This window comes from Mastigoproctus giganteus, chromosome 9 (genome assembly GCF_048544385.1).
Source record: "Mastigoproctus giganteus isolate SK-2022 chromosome 9, ASM4854438v1, whole genome shotgun sequence".
Classification (NCBI taxonomy): domain Eukaryota; kingdom Metazoa; phylum Arthropoda; class Arachnida; order Uropygi; family Thelyphonidae; genus Mastigoproctus; species Mastigoproctus giganteus.
Genome location: NC_143583.1, coordinates 88,522,115 through 88,538,695, shown reverse-complemented (window position 1 = coordinate 88,538,695; position 16,581 = coordinate 88,522,115). Strand labels below are relative to the sequence as shown.

At 39.8% G+C, this 16,581-nt stretch overlaps 1 protein-coding gene across 1 annotated transcript in view; it reads left to right on the top strand.

Annotated features, from left to right (window-relative positions):
- The window catches only part of LOC150080530 (thrombospondin type-1 domain-containing protein 7A-like), a 1,074,234-nt gene extending 1,058,805 nt beyond the window's left edge, over nt 1-15,429 (top strand). The window contains exons 28-29 of the mRNA XM_090380722.1: nt 7,712-7,768; nt 15,305-15,429. Coding sequence (XP_090236848.1) covers nt 7,712-7,740 — 29 coding nt within the window. The 3' untranslated portion in view covers nt 7,741-7,768; nt 15,305-15,429. The remainder of the gene's footprint in view (nt 1-7,711; nt 7,769-15,304) is intronic.
- Nucleotides 15,430-16,581: the final 1,152 nt, after the last annotated feature.

Below are 16,581 nucleotides of genomic sequence, written 5' to 3'. Positions count from 1 at the left end.
AGGTGTATAAGGCCTTGAATGGGTTGAGCACGCTGAATTCTGATGGGATCTTTCCACTTGTTCAGATTACGAACCTAACGGGGCATAAATTCAAATTAAGAAAGGACAGACATAGAATAGATGTGCGGAAATTTGCCTTTAGCCAGCGGGTGGTTAATTGCTCGAACAAACTTCCATCTGTCATTGTGGAAGTTGATTGGTTGAATGAATTTAAGGAGGAACTGGACAGGCATTTGGAGGGAATGGTGTGATTTTTTTTTTTTTTTTTGGTTGATGCTGCATAAGCTCATACACTTGCTTTCTTGCAATCACATGCCACTACTAGTACTACTACTACATTTATCATAATGCACCGGGTAGAGAAAGAGGCATATTTCTATTTAACATACATCCACTGATATCTTTGTTTGCTAAATTGACTTTGCAATCTATATTGCAAAAAGTTGTATAAAGTCTCAAAGTGAAGTCGTCAGTAAGGAGAGTGGGGTTAGCTCGAAAAAATTTCGAGTCCCATATGGCACTCATAACGAAAGTGTTACTCAGAATCGGATAACAAACACCTGGAACCTGAAATTCAAACACATTTACCATGCTCACCCCTGTCTTACTACAATAATTTTAGCTTTCAGTAACAACTACTACGTACTCATAAACACACAGGGATAGAGAATCATGCGCGTTGATCATACTGATTATCCGTAGTGTTTAACTCCATAAAGGAACAAAATTTAAATTAAACTATAAATTAAGCATAAATGCAGTATTGCTATATCCGCATATACTCCGGAGTGCTATATCTGCGACGTATTCTGTAATCCGTGGAGGATATAGCACTCCGGATTCTTGAGTGTATACCTTTTTTTTTTTGGAGCCATTTCTTTGCTGAATTCATATCGAATTTCATTTTGATGGCCTTTCAGTTTGTAACGTGACTCACCTTATTCATGTTCTGTGGAATAAAATATGAAGAAGCTAAAAAAAAAAAAAAAAAAAAAAGTGTTCTGTTTATATTTTAACACGGCCACATTTTTGTAGATTTAAAGGTACTTACAACTGGTCATTTTTACAAGGACATTATGAGTAACTGTAGTTAGCAGTCAAACGCATGTATTTATGCATTGAGTTCAGTGCTTCAACTGGTAAGGCTGAAATGCATGTAATGTAATGATCTTGGATGTGCCCAAGAGCTGGGAGCCTACGTTCCAGGCCAACATCAATGGAATCCGGCGTGTTTGCCGTGCGCTGCGACTTGTGGAAATTTGGAAAGGGGGATCCTGATGGTTGAGGGGCCCAGCTTCAATATACCACTTTGGCCCTTGCTTCGACAAGACGGATGATCCTGGAAGGCCCGGCTAGGATCAATCGGCTAGTAGGCTCGCCTGCGAGGGTCAATCGTGTCAATGCCACGCCCCTACTCTTATGGTCCGAGGGACAGGATTCAGGCTGGCGGCGGTGCGGGTATGGTGTCTGGGTAGCCCTGGAGTTCCACTCCCGACCGCATTTATTGCATGCCGGATAGTGGGTCCGTGGTGGGTGGGGAGCCCGGGCACTGAACCACTTAAAAACTTCATGAATCCTGATAAACTAATTTCTTCTGGGGGCCCCAACTCGGTCCCTAACTGAAAATTTTACCGTAGACCAAGAGAACGTCACTTCTGCAAAAAGACAGAAAAAGGAGGTTATATCAGGTCCAACACCTCGGTTCCTGATAATCCACTCAACTAGTAAGAAGCCTATAGGAAAAATGTCACCCTTCTTTATCCAGAAGGGTTTTGGAAGGGTTGGTAGGCTCTCCTAAGTCTGTCAAACGGCTTCCTTCGGGTGACATACTTGTAGAAACCAGAAGTGATATACATTCAAAACAGCTCCTCCGTGCTATATCTATCGGGGGAATGCCTGTTACTATCACCCCCCGCAAGGCACTGAACTCATCCCGTGGTGTCATCGCGGAATGGGATCTGATGGATGTGACTGAAGAGGAAATCTGTTCTCAGTTAAAACCACAGAGAGTAACAGCTGTTAAAGGTATATCCATGCGTAAGGATGGGAAATTAGTTCCCACCAGAAATATTATCTTAACGTTCAATTCAAAAATTTTCCTCATGAAAATACGGAGAATGCGGAAAGGTCAGGGAATGACCACCGCATATTCCCGGAGCGAGCAATATGGCCTTAGTTGCTAATGCTCCTAAAAACCAACAACAAACAAACAAACAATCCTCATGAAATCAAAGCTGGCTATATTAACTGCCCAGTGCGTCCGTGTGTCCGAAATCCGTTACGGTGCTTCAAGTGCCAGAAATACGGACACTCACAGAAGGCTTGTCGTGGAGCCCTTGCATGCGCTCGTTGTGGTGCAAAGGACCACGAAACATGTTCAGCTGCAAAACCAACCTGCATTAACTGCCAAGAAGAACATCCAGCCGACTCAAGAGCATGCCAGAGGTGGAAACAAGAAAAAGAAATTCAACGACTTAAGGCAGAGCTGAACATATCTTATCAAGAGGCAAGGAAAACGGTGAAACCTCTAAATACAAATAAACCAACCTACGCTCAGAAGGTAGCAGGGAGATGTTCCATCGGAACTCAGACCGAAATGACCATACCACCAAAGGAGTCATTCACTCCTATTGCTCGCTACGTGCTAAGTTCAATAAAACCCACACAAAAGGACCAATCAGCTGTCATTCCTATATCTGTACATCCTAGTTCACAAGAAAAAATGGATGTCGAGGAGAAGGAGGTATATGAGGGAAACAGTCTTGGAACTCTTTCCTGCGAAGGATGTGAACACGGGGCAGCGTCCATACTTCCCCAGAAAAGATAAATCTAAAACTGACAAAAGTAAGCCCTCAGCACCTCGGAAGCCGCCTGATGGAACCGCCAAGCCAAAATAATGGCTAAATTCCTACAATGGAATTATCGTGGATTCCGGCAAAATGCAGAAGACAACAAGGCACTCCTGCAAAAGCACAAACCATCTTGCTTTTGCTTACAGGAGACTTACCTAAGGGCAAATGATGACCCCAGGATGCGTAACGTTACTATCATTCACAAGGATAGAATTGGGGATGGCCCTGCTCATGGAGGGGTCGCAATCCTTGTGGGCAACCATACCCCTTTTCAACCTCTGCGACTTACTACCAGCATAGAGGCAGTAGCAATCCGAATAACAGTGGAGTTTTTACTAACCGTTTGCTCAATATATTTGCCACCTGGTGACACATCTGCCAGAAAGACCTTGATGATCTCGTAACGCAGTTGCCTCCCCCTTTCTTACTTCTTGTGGACTTTAATGAGCATAATACCCTGTGGCGTAGCACTAACATCAATAGAAGGGAAAAGTCATAGAGCTTATGCTCACTAACGATGACCTCTCCCTTCTTAATGTGGGAACAAACAGATTTTTCCACATGCCTACCCGTACGTTTTCTGCCATTGATCTCTCTATCAGTTCCCCTTCTCTTCTCCCTTCACTTACTTGGGAGGTGGAGGGGAACCCGTATGGAAGTGATCACTTCCCCATGATAACCACCCTAATTACTGGGAGACCTCGTCTTCCTGTCAGGTTACCGCTGTGGAAGTTTAATCAGGCTGACTGGAGTGCCTTTCAACACCTGGCTAATTTTGACAACTCTACAGTCACGTACATAACAGAAAATTTTGTCCACTCAGCTGCAGCTACAATTCCAAAAACGTCCACGCGGTTTCCTCCGTTTCCAAAACCATGGTAGAATCCAGAATGCACCGCAGCCAAAAAGACTCAAAACAAAGCTTGGGGAATATTTCGACGATATCTGATCACGGTTAATCTATTAGCCTTTAAACGTGCACGAGCCAAAGCACGCTACATCCACCGCCAGAGTCAAAAAGAATCGTAGATCCGTTTCACATCACCCAGACGACCAGCCCCAAGGTAGTCTGGGAAAAAATCCGGAAAAATTAAGGGGAAATACACATCATACTCATCATCAGTCCTGGAATATAATGGATGTACTAATGCACACTCTACTCCAATAGCCAATGCTCTTGGGGAAATTTTTTCTAACATCTCTGCAACGTAATTTTACTCCCCAGAGTTTCTGGTTTTAAAGCACAACAGCGAAAAACAAGCCCTTAAGTTCACATCGAAGGGTTCCCACCCATATAATGGGCCATTTAGTGCCACGAGCTAAAAACAGAACTTGCCTGCACAAAGGCTACCGCTGTTGGACCAGACAGCATCCATTATGAAATGATCAAACATCTTTCACCAGAATCCATGGACCTTCTGCTCTTCCTGTACAACAGAATCTTTCTTGAAGAGCATTTTCCGGATATCTGGCGCAAGGCAACTATTCTTGCTTTTTCCAAGCCAGGAAAGGATCCTAAATCTCCGAAAAACTATCGTCCTATTGCTCTGACTAGCTGTCTGTGCAAAATATTGGAGAGAATGGTCAATGCTCGTCTCTTGTGGTATTTAGAATCGAAAGAACTTCTCTCCCGCTTTCAGTGCGGCTTCCGAAGAAACAGGTCCACACTCGACCACATAATTAGACTGAAAACAGCTATCCGAGATGCTTTCCTAAAAAGGGAACACTTGGTGTCCATCTTCTTTGACATGAAAAAGCGTACGACACACTTGGAGATTTGGTATTTTAAAAGACCTTTACAACCTCGGTCTAAGAGGACAACTTCCCGTTTTTAATAAAAAAAATTTATCCTGCCGTTATTTCCAAATTTCGTGTAGGATCCACCATCTCCCGGCCCTTTTGCCAAGAGGAGGGAGTACCACAAGGATCTGTCTTAAGTGTCACGCTTTATGCCATTAAAATAAACTCTATTTCCGAACAACTTTCTCCCAACTATAAACAGTGCATTCTACGTCGATGACTTCAGCATATTTTCTCAATCATGCAATATGAGGGTTATTGAGAGACAACTGCAACAAGCTATTGAACGTCTTAACTCCTGGGCCACGAATCCCACGGCCAATGGTTTCAGGTTCTCACCCGAGAAGACCATTTGCGTACATTTTTGTCGCAAACGAAATCTTCTCCCTGAGCCTGAATTACGACTTGGACAAAGCACCATTCCAATTCTATCAGAGACGGAATTCTTGGGACTCGGTTTTGACAAAAATCTGGCATTTGTCCAACATATTCGTCAGCTACGCACAAAGTGCACGAGAAGGCTTAACATTCTTCGCTCTCTCTCTCTTCTACCTCCTGGGGCGCAGATCGATGCACTCTACTCAGTCTATACCGTGCACTTGTATACTCAAAATTAGATTATAGGTCTCAGGTTTATTCATCTGCCAGAAGTAGCGCTGTTCGTTGGCTTGACCCCATCCATCATCAAGCCATTGGTATTGCTACTGGTGCATTCAGAACATCGCCTGTCCAAAATCTGTATGTCGAAGCAAATGAACCACCCTTGTCACTTCGACGATTGCAGTTGTCTCTACAATATACCTTCAAGCTGAAATCCCTTCTAGATCACCCCACGTAGACATCCGTTTTTGATCCACGATGGGAAAATCTTTATAACATACGACGCACTGCCAATCGCCCATTCGGCATTCGTGTTCAAGAGCTACTCAATTAGGGCGCCTCCGTAGCCTGGTGGGCAGGAGCACCAGTGCTTAGCACACGCTTCTTGATTAGACCGGGATTCGAGCCCGTGACCACTAAATACGGAGGATGCGGAAAGGTCAGGGAATGATCACCGCATATCCCCTGAGCAATATGGCCTTAGTTGCTAATGCTCCTAAAAACCAAATAACAAACAAACATACTCAATGAGCTTAACGTCTCGGTAGACAAGATTGCTCGATCACAAACGCAGTCCCCTCCACCCTGGCATTCGCAAACACCAGCATGTGACTTTTCGCTCAAGATTGCGATGAAGTCTAATACTCCGTCTTCTGTCTACCTTCAGCTCTATTCACAACACCGTGCAGAACATTGACTTCTTGCCAGTTTTCACAGACGGCTCGAAGTCAGAGTCGTATGTGGGATCTGCTGCTGCTGTTTTTGCAGATAATACTGTATCAGAGCAGATACTCCTTGACTGCAGCATTTACACTGCAGCGCTGCATGCTATAGAGTTAGCTCTATATCACATAAGAAAACACCGATACCAACGGTGTATTATATATGCCGATTCAATAAGTGCACTACAGGCTTTATCAGCGGTGTCACACACTAATCATCCAACCCTGTCCTGAATTCAGCAGATTATATACACCCTCTATGCAGGTGGATTCGATATCCGCTTCTGCTGAATTCCCAGTCACATTGGGATTAGAGGAAATGATTTGGCTGACACTGCAGCCAAATTGGCAGCCCTGACGGATAATCTTGACTTGTTAGTCCCCTATACAGACTACAGGTAAGTAATCCGTAGTAACTTACATTCTCAGTAGCAAGATTTGTAGCATCGCCTGGTAACTTCAAACAAACTATGTCGGATTTAAGCCTGTGATCCATCCTTGGCCGTCCAGCTTATGCAGGGATCGCAAAAAGGAAGTTGTTCTTGCTCGGCTCCGCATAGGACACTCTCATCAGACACACTGCTTTTTGCTGAGGGCTGATGACCCTCCTATGTGCGAGCAATGCGACACCATTTTATCCGTTCAACATATTTTATGTGATTGTACCAGTTTTAGAAATGCCCGCCCATTTACTGCTTTTACCCATCTGCCAGAAGCTGGTACTGAGCCATATACACTCAATCAGATTTTAAATGACAATGACAATGTGTCAGCAGTTTTTAAATTTTTAAAATCGATTAATATATATATGCACTTTCGACGAAGTAAACTTTTTAAAAGGTTACCAGTCTCATCTTTCTTGAATTTTAACCTTTTCATGGCGCACTATAACCTTGCTGTTTTTGCACCACAAAAAATCAGTCAATCTCAGAAATGGCATAAACCAGCTCTGAGCACATGCAAGGTCACTGCCCTCAAGATATCCATATCTCTCTTTACAAAAAGATTTCTGCCACGAGTGGCAATGGTTAGCCCAAAGCCACCTAAGTGGTATGCCCTGAATCATAAATGTTTTTCCGCAACCAGCTAGTTTATGCAAGCTCTGAGCACATCAAGATCACCTCCCATGATCCTTTGCACGATCTCGCTGGTAAAAACGTTTATGATTCACCTCTTGATGGAAATATACAACCACTTCAGTAATACAGACGGGTACGGGTACTGCAACGCCTACATTACTTGCGTTTCAACTGGTAACACGCCCCCAGATCCCTAAAGTGCCTCTGCAGGTTTTCGGAATTCACCTTAAGATACGCCGATGTCGTGCATAGATTTCTCTGATTTGTTGTGAACTTTTCCTCTACAGTGGCTACTGTTCAGTTATGGCTAGTGTCTTTGTTTTCGCACTCCAACGTTATTTTGTGGTTAGAATCCTAGGATTTCTTTGTCTGTCATAGAGAAAGCAAATGTTCACCCTTACTGATCGGAAAGCTGAAGAATTTATTAACATGGTCTTTAATTGGGAGTAGATGCTGTTAGTAATATGCCACACTCTTCTAACCTCGCGACTTTTTTATGCATAGTGTAGTTGTTAAACTTAACTTATGTGTGTGACCCAAGTTATGCTATTACAGTTCCTAAATCTCTTATCTGTGTTTCTTTCCTTTTCATAGTACTAACTGTCTCCTTTTCTTTTGCACTTACTTCTTCCCCACTGTCCTCTCCTCCCAACTCTAGCACTCCTGAGCGTGACTAGTCGACATTAGCCAAGTCCCAATAACCTACTTCTGTCATGTAAGTTGATTCTCTCTCTCTCTCTCTCTCTCTCTCTCTCTCTCTCTCTCTCTCTCTCTCTCTCTCTCTCTCTCCTCTTCCTTGTTTTCCATATCACTTAATAGAATTAAATGAGCCGTAGAATAATGACTGTTATTACAATAGGTAGTTACAGAATAAATGATAATCAGTATGTTCACCCCTATTGAACAACACTGTTAGCGACAATTATTTGTAAAGCAAAAGGGGATGCCTATTGTACAGTCGGATTTGTTATACAAGATGGGTTTACATTGTGAGGCTTGCAATTACAATTATTTTTTTAATTGAATTCTCAGTAAGAGAGATGAGATTCGTTGAATGTCATCGCTTTGTGTGCGGATGGAACTTGTCTTTGGACGTCACCTAATGCTTATGTCTAAGCTGTGGTTTGTGGTATAGCCGCTTACATTTAATTTAGGTCCCTTGATCTTTTAATCTGTTTGATTGTGTATAATCGGGGATTCTTTTTTTTTTTTTTTTTTCTGGGGACTAAGAAGTCGCTTTTTAATTCATGAAAAGAACGAAGAATGCAAACAAGTAGCTAAACCAGTAGTGCTTCATAAATCTTGACCTTACTTCATAATCTCTTTTTTAATGATATCACCATTTTGTACATTTGCTATGCAAATACTTAATCTTGTTATTCTTGAATTTTAAATAAATATTATTTGGATGTGGAAAATACATAAGCAAACCACAAGAATGGGCCATAAAAATTTATAATATAATCATCCTTCTCCGTGCAATCATACATGGAGAGGGATGAATCATCAGTCATTGCTCTCCTTTCTTGTACACGAGGGAAATAGGATATGGTACGCACAATAAAATGAAAGCACTTCATGTAACAACAAATAAAAATTATTACAAAAGAATTGTGTATGTACAAATATTATTACGCGCAGAATGTTTCACTTAAAGACGGTTTGAATTCACTATATAACGTAGATGTTTCAGCTTCAGTTAAAAACATCAGAAGTATCGGAAGGTACAGTTCGTGCTCATATAGTTTTCCTGTCGATAATGGGAATGTGCTCCGTGGGCTAGCCGTGCATTCAGAGAATCCATATAGAAGTCATAAAATTGGTTTTCTTTAGTGCCATTGCTTTATTTCCTCGATGTATTTACGCAGGAAGGCAAGGCTCTCAGCGAACAGATAGAATATGCCAAATATATACATCGCAGATGTTGCTGGCGGGGGTAGGGGAGAGGATTGATCCGTCTGTGTACAGCTTTCGCAGTAATTCTTTAGCCTCTTATCATGAATGGTGATAAGAGTTTATCCAACATAAGGCCCAGTATTCAGCAGCATAAAGGGGTGTTATTTTGGAGGAAACCTCAGACTTCGGGAATTCCCACACGATAAACATTAACAGTAGTGTATATTTGCTTATCTCTGCGAAATCGCGTATATTCTGTAGTTGGAGCTTCGTTCTCCATTGCAACCAGACAGTCCTTAAGTAGAGTACTTCCAAATAAAACTTGGAAGTACTCTACTTGGAGTACTTGGAATTTTTAGTTGGAGTACTTCCAAGTTTTACTTGGAAGTACTCCAACTAAACCAAGTTGGAGTACTCCAAGTTTTACTTGGAAGTACTCCAACTAAAAATCCTCAGTTTCTTCTACTGCTGGGAAACATTAAACATTGTACAACGATGGGGGTAATCTGCTTTGGCGTTCGTTTAAGCGAGTAGGCCATACTCCGGACTTGATAAGATTTCTCCATAACCCAAACCGGGCAGTCTGTCAGTTGCATGAAAGTAAGAATGATTCATGCAATGATGGTCGGACCAGAAGTCGGGCTGCGAGACTCGATGATGATATTAGGAATTAGTAGAGTATTACTTAACGTAATACTCTACTAATTCATAATATTTACCTGTTCACATTCTCAAATATCTTTCAATAAAGTAACATTTTCAAAGATACTCTTATCAAATTTAACATATGAGTAATTATTGCCAATAATAAAAAAAGAAAAACAGTTATTTAAAATAATAATTAGGAATACCTTAATGTACAATGCTTGAAATTTTATTTCGGTTATTAGCAACATCTTTCGCTAGAACGCATTACTTTATGAAAGCTCTTGATAGACAATATTTTCAGTGTGAACGTTCCTTGATGGTATTTGTTGATATAAGTGGATCGCAGAATGCCGTTGAGGTTGGTTATAAAGGTTTAATGTATGGTTCATTTTTCACTTTCAGTTATTAGTTTATTGAATCAGTAAATCTTCCCAGTGACTCGCTTTTTTATTTGTTAAAAAATATGGTATCCAGGGTTCATCACATATACTCTAAGTAATAAAACACACGCAATCTTTTATCCATTACACTGCTGGTTCATCTGTTATCTTTTTGCTTTTAATATTCTGATTTACAGTGCCAATTAATCATTTGCGCAAAAGCATCAATTACCTAATTTAGGGTTTAAAACTTAACTCATTAAACTCTTGTTAATATTATAAAACCAATTCCTGGTCGAGATTTTTCGAATGATACGTTATTTATCTTTCTAGATGGAAAACTCAAGGCCAACATGTAATCAAGGACGGTTGAATGCTTTTAATAACGTATAATAGATTGCCTCTGGTATGGAAGCGTTCCTTTAAAAAAATCTAGTGTCTGACGTATTAAGACTTCTGTTTGTAGTAGGGTTCACTTAATCTAGTTCTTTTCTCCAGTTCCTCCAATAAACAAAATTTCCCGATCGAAATTTTGTTTAGCAATGGACATAATATAAGGTATAATTAGAGAAATTTTACAGAGAATAGAAAGAATGAAAATGAATTCGAATGACTTCTAATATAGATTCACAAACTATATCGTAACCCGATCATAATAGTAATATTCAGTAGAAGTTTTGTCTGAGACTTGAAATTCAAATTCAAAATATTGAGGAATCAGAGTTCAAAATTTTAACCTGCTTGAGCTCTCTTTCATTTTATCTTCTTAATCAGATTTGAGTAAATTTTGTATTATATTCTCAAGCATAAAGAACATTTTATTTAAGACACAAATATTAATATAAAAGCAGTCAGTTTGACTGATGAAGGTTACCATAATAACCAAAATCTCTTTGTACTGTATGTATTTAACATATTGTGTTTACTTCCAGTTAGCAAACTAGAAGTCCAGTTTCCGCATGAATCGGCACAAAGAAGTCATTCTAACAAGATTACACATTGGACATACTCATCTCACACACTTACTTACAAAAGACAATCCTCCATAATGTTTTCACTGTTGCTCTCAACTTACTGTGAAAGAATCCCGCTGTATCATATGGCCTGACAAACAGCCTTACATCTCTCTCTCTCTCTCTCTCTCTCTCTCTCTCTCTCTCTCTCTCTCTCTCTCTCTCTCTCTCTCTCTCTCTCTCTCTCTGTAAATATTCAAGACTCCCTGACTTTATCACATAATTCTAATATAATTCCGATATTGACAATGTATTTACTTTTTTTAAAACTAATAGGATATTTAGACCACAGAAATCATGATTTAACAACATTAATTTTTCATAATACCAGTAGTTAGGCACAATATGGCCAAAGTTGCTTTTGCACCAAAAAATCCAAACAATCAACCATCTGAGTGCCTCTTTGTTAGACAATTGCTTTCAAATTAAAATCAATTTTGCGCCATTCAAAAAGAAGTCTTGCTTAGTCTTGAAACATGCCAAAGTAGTCCGCATAGTATTACATATTAAATGCAGTGAATAAATGAAAATAAGACGATCCGAACGCAGTTCTGCATAAATGAAAAACAATATTTTTATGTTAGTGTATCAAAACATTGCATGGTATCCTCTTTCATCGTGTTAAAATTTTGGATCCAAATTTTGATCTCCAAAGTGTACTCCTCCTCCCCATTGTTGGATCAATATAGCAGGTTAAATATAATGTTCTTTTAGGTTTTTTAATATTTTTTAAATAAAAAATGCATCGTAATAAATATTTTTAAACTCCAAAAATAATTTAACAAATTATTCAAAAGCGTTCATCAGTACATTTATCAAAAGGAATTTACAAGGCTATTTGCCTACAGCTACCAAAGTTATTGTCAATTGTGATTTGCCATTGGAGTTTTGCAGTTTTATTAAATGAACATGGCCACTCTCTTCGCTAATTTGCTTCCTTTTGTACTCGATGGCTGATCTTACAGAGAGTTATTCTGCTTTTTAAACAGATAAAATTATACGATCGTTTCGGTTACTGATGTCTGTGTATATGTACATGTTTGCATTTAGTCTTATTTTTCCTATTTATGTAATTCTATTTGTGTCACTTTTAGTGCCTCATTCGAATGGTTAACCCCTAGCATTCCGGTGCCGTGAAGGGATTTGTATGGTTTCCCATTCCATAATAAAGATACAAGTATTTATTTATCACAATTTAGCTGCACAGTCTGTCCTCTTCTGTGAGATTATTAAAATATTCTTTTCTATTCTGTGCAGTTGCAGTCCGACCGAAGTATAGGCACAAATTGTACTAGTGGAGTAGCTGACCTGACTACCCATGATCAACGATTTAAAATTATAATAAATTTAAATATCAAATCTTGGACTTTTTGTAGTCTATAACCTGTGCGTTTGGATCAATGTGTAAATGAAAATATTTTTCAGGTATAACAGTCCAAAAATAGCATACGTTAAACTTTTAATTTTAAGCAAAATTTAAATTCATGCTTTATTATTGTGTTTTATTATCAGTGACCCGCCCGATTAATTGATTGATTCATGTCCTCAAAGAATCACATCCTGCTCGTCATTTATTATCGATTGATTAGTAGACCAGAGCTCCAAAATGAAAACCACATGCGGGCTTGGTAAAATCTTTCGACTTCGTCTGTACAGACATAGCATTGCTGATTTGGGGATATCTGACGAGAAAGCTGCGTATGCACTAACTGGCTGCTTTATTAGATACACCTAGCTAATAGCGAATAGATTCCTCCTCTATCCCCCATAGCCTGAATTCCATGAGATTTCGATGGGGTAGGGGCCACAGAGATGCTGGTCCACGTTGAATAATTTCTTCCCACAATTGCAAATTGAATAGCTGCGGGTCTCTGCTGAGAAAAGGCCACAGCAGTAAGCTCAATTCACTCTCGTATTCGAAGAAACAGTTCTCTACAAGTCTGGCTTACAAAAGGATATGTGGTGCATATCCCGTTCGAAGAACCCATTTACAGATGGATACTCTACAGTGATGAAGGAATGCTCTTAGTCAAAAACCAAATTTTTTGCTCCGTTGGTGTCAAGGACTAATGTATAACCACGAAAACAGTCTCCACACCATTACATTGCCATCACCAGACTGCATTGTTTTGATACCCAGCAAGATAGATAGGTAATGGATTCATGCTGTTTTCGCTTAAGTCTTTCGTATTTCCCGCTTCCTTTATATCTTATGGTAGGAACACGCGATGCTCTTACTGAAGTAGCGCTCCATTTCACGAATTGATGCTACACTTACGAGTGGCATCAATAGTTACTTCAGTACAGTGCCATTTGGGAACAGTGTAATAAATAGGTAAAGTAGTGTTCATAGTAAGGGGAAAAGCTACGACTTTGTGTTGAAGGTATCACCTCCATTAAAACCTAATCTTTTTGTGACTTTAATCACCACGCTGTTTGTTAAAGAACATTAACGAATGCTGACTGATGGCAATTAATGATCGCTATAATGAGGCATGATGTGTATTAACATGCACCAGTTCGGTGCTGTTACATTGTTTTGCCATAAGCGAAATTTTTTCTTAGATGTAAGTCTACTCACTAAAAGGAAAACTGGTTAAAACAAGAGGCGAGCTCATTGTCTGAGTGTCTAAACTTAAAGAACATGGTTACATAAAAATGAAGTGAATGACAAAAAAGAAAAACAAAATTAAGTGCTCCAATAAGATCCATTATGCTGTGGTTCGATACACAATATCCTTACGCAGCTGAGTGTATTTGTCGTCTACCACTAGTATGGAAAACTCCACTTTCAAATTTTATCAATGAGAAGAGAATAGATTGTGAACTTCCTCGATTGCGTCACGACTAATTTGGGAACATTGATAATTTAAGGAGAATTCTATTAGTTTTCTTGCTGTTTTAAGCATTGCCTCCACGAGATGTTTGAAAACGTCCGTAAGAATCTGCACTCGTGCTGCCTGCAAGACTTTTCACTGTGTAGGAATAAGTGACTGTTGAGTGTCCATACGCCTCACTTCCCGTTCCAAAATATCCCACAGATGTTCATTTGGATTGAGGTCAGGCGAATTTGGAACACAATCAAGGTGGGTTCTAGAAACTGTGTTTCTAGAACCATTCGCGCGCATTGCGGGCACGATGACATTGCGCATTATTTTCTTGGAAGGTCCCGTTTCTGTCCAGGAAAAAATGCAACATGGCAGAGTACGCATGATCTAAGAGCTTCCAGTAGACTTCACCAATGAAATGTTGTCCATACACTCCAAGAATCTTAGTTCTTTCCAGTAAAACATAACCCATATTAAGCAACCACCGCACCTGCTTGGATAGTGGGTACCATGCACGATGAGTCCATGGACCCATGTTGCTTCCGCCACAAGCGAAGGCCTCCATCAGCATGTTGCACCAACTATTTGGATTCATCCGACTATCACACTCGTTTCCAGTCCTCCAATGGCCAACCAGCATTGCTGACATCATAGCATTCACCATCGATGATGATCAGCGGTGAGAAGAGGCTGTCTTTCGGGCCGTCTGCTGTGGAATTCCATACGTCTCGGTGTGCGGTGGATTGCCATATATGATATTGTCCTTGCGTTCCCCATATTGTATTGCGATATCAACTGTCGCACATTGACCTGCTGTACAACGCGCTGCACCCTTCGCTCACCACGAACATCCATCTTTCGCAGTTATTTACAGTTCTGTCGGCGGAAGGTGCTGTGATCAGTTAGACACCATTCTTTATACACCTTGACCACGGTGGGCAACCGACAAGACATGCCTTTTCCGATGTTGAAGCACCAATTGCAAGAGCTCCCACAATCATGCCCTTTTTTTTTTTTTTGAAACCCCTTGCTATCTTTACTTCTTCCCATAACTGCTACTTTATCACTTTGACTTTCACGCCCAGATGCAGATTACCACTTCTCTAGCGTACAAAGCTGTTCGCCTTTTTTATACTGCGATCTATGTGCATAGTCCATCACGGATGGGGCATCATAATTCATTGATTATTGAGTGCACATAGATACAAGAAAACTATATTTGGCGAACATGTAATGCGTTTGGTGACTGAACAAAACTAAAATCTGCATTTATCCACAGTATTCGTTGTAGATGATTAGTAATGTGAGATTTTCTTTTTACAAAATGATAAATGAGTAACGAAAGCGCACTTTTATTAGTTCTTGCAGAATAATCAAGTGGTCGATAAAAATTGAGAAAAAACGTGCTAACTCTATGTTGTTTCATTAATGTGCTGTATGCTGTGTTTGACCTTTCTCTAATAACGCGTTCTGTTTCTTTTTTTAGCCGCTCAACCATCCGCCAACGTTTAGTTAGCGTCCAGCGACAAGCCAGTGTAAGACGACGAATCCAGAGTCCCGAAGATCCGAACAGTCCACAGAAAATTCGCCGTTATGAATGACGATGGTGTTGATGCGGAGCCGACAGTCAGGTTCTGCATCTCTTTTGATGTGTGTTCAACTTTTCGCGAACTGAAAAGACAGGCCGATGTTCCTGTTATCGTGGTTGTGCCGTGGTCGTCGTGTGTGTACATTTCGTGATCGAGCCAATGCGAAGCAGTGATCTCATCAGTTTGAACTACCCAGTCACCATAACACACATTTACTGTGTTTTGTTTGTTAGTGCGTTGTCGTTTCTTGTAGACATAAGTGCTGTCTTCGTTGATTCATATCCTCGCCATGAAAAGACATGGTCATCAGATAACTTTTATATTGTTCCTTTTTTGTGTTCAAGTTTTAAGCGAAAACTTTATTCATTAATTATGTCCTGTTTCCATGGAGATTTCCTAGGTAACTTAAAAAGTATACCGAAATTGGACATGTGCCGCGCAAATTCTCACTTTACTTTCCCTATTTCTAGATTTACTTTACGTTAGGTTTCTTTTTGATATTTGTTTTTTCCAGGTGAAATAAAATCGTGAGTTCTTTGTTCCTCCTCTTACCTTCTGAGCACAATGTCGGGAAAAACACCCTATATGTGCCCTGATAAATCCCTAATATTTATATATAAATGTGCCTTCCTTGTTTAAAACTGTACATCCCAGAGAAAAGTTAGTGATGTAGAACAGATTATGTAGATGAAGGAAAATAAACCTAACATTCCAGGCTCTGTGTTCTTGCCTTTGTCCACAAATCCTAAACCAAAATAAAAACTTATTTGCTTTTCAGCTTCCAAAGAAGACCAGTTTCTAGCAGGCTTTACAGACCAAAGTAGCTGGAAACTAAAGATGAATTCACTTTAGGCAGTAAAGATTCGAGATACTGATACTTTTATTTAAAGGTTTTATTTCAGAACTAATCATGCTGTTTGTACAACTTTAGAATTTCCATTTTTACAAAGTCAGTAAAGAAGCTCCTTAATTAAAAATAATTAATACTGTATATCTATTCACTTCAATGCAGAATTTCACCAAAGCGAGAAATGAGTAGAGGAAAAAGTTACAGGCTGTATTGCTACAGTTGAAATTAATGTTACTACTTTCATATCATGGTATTAATCTGTAACATAATCTATAGAATTTTACGCTACAAAAATCTAAAATTAAAGCAACGAACGTTTTGTTT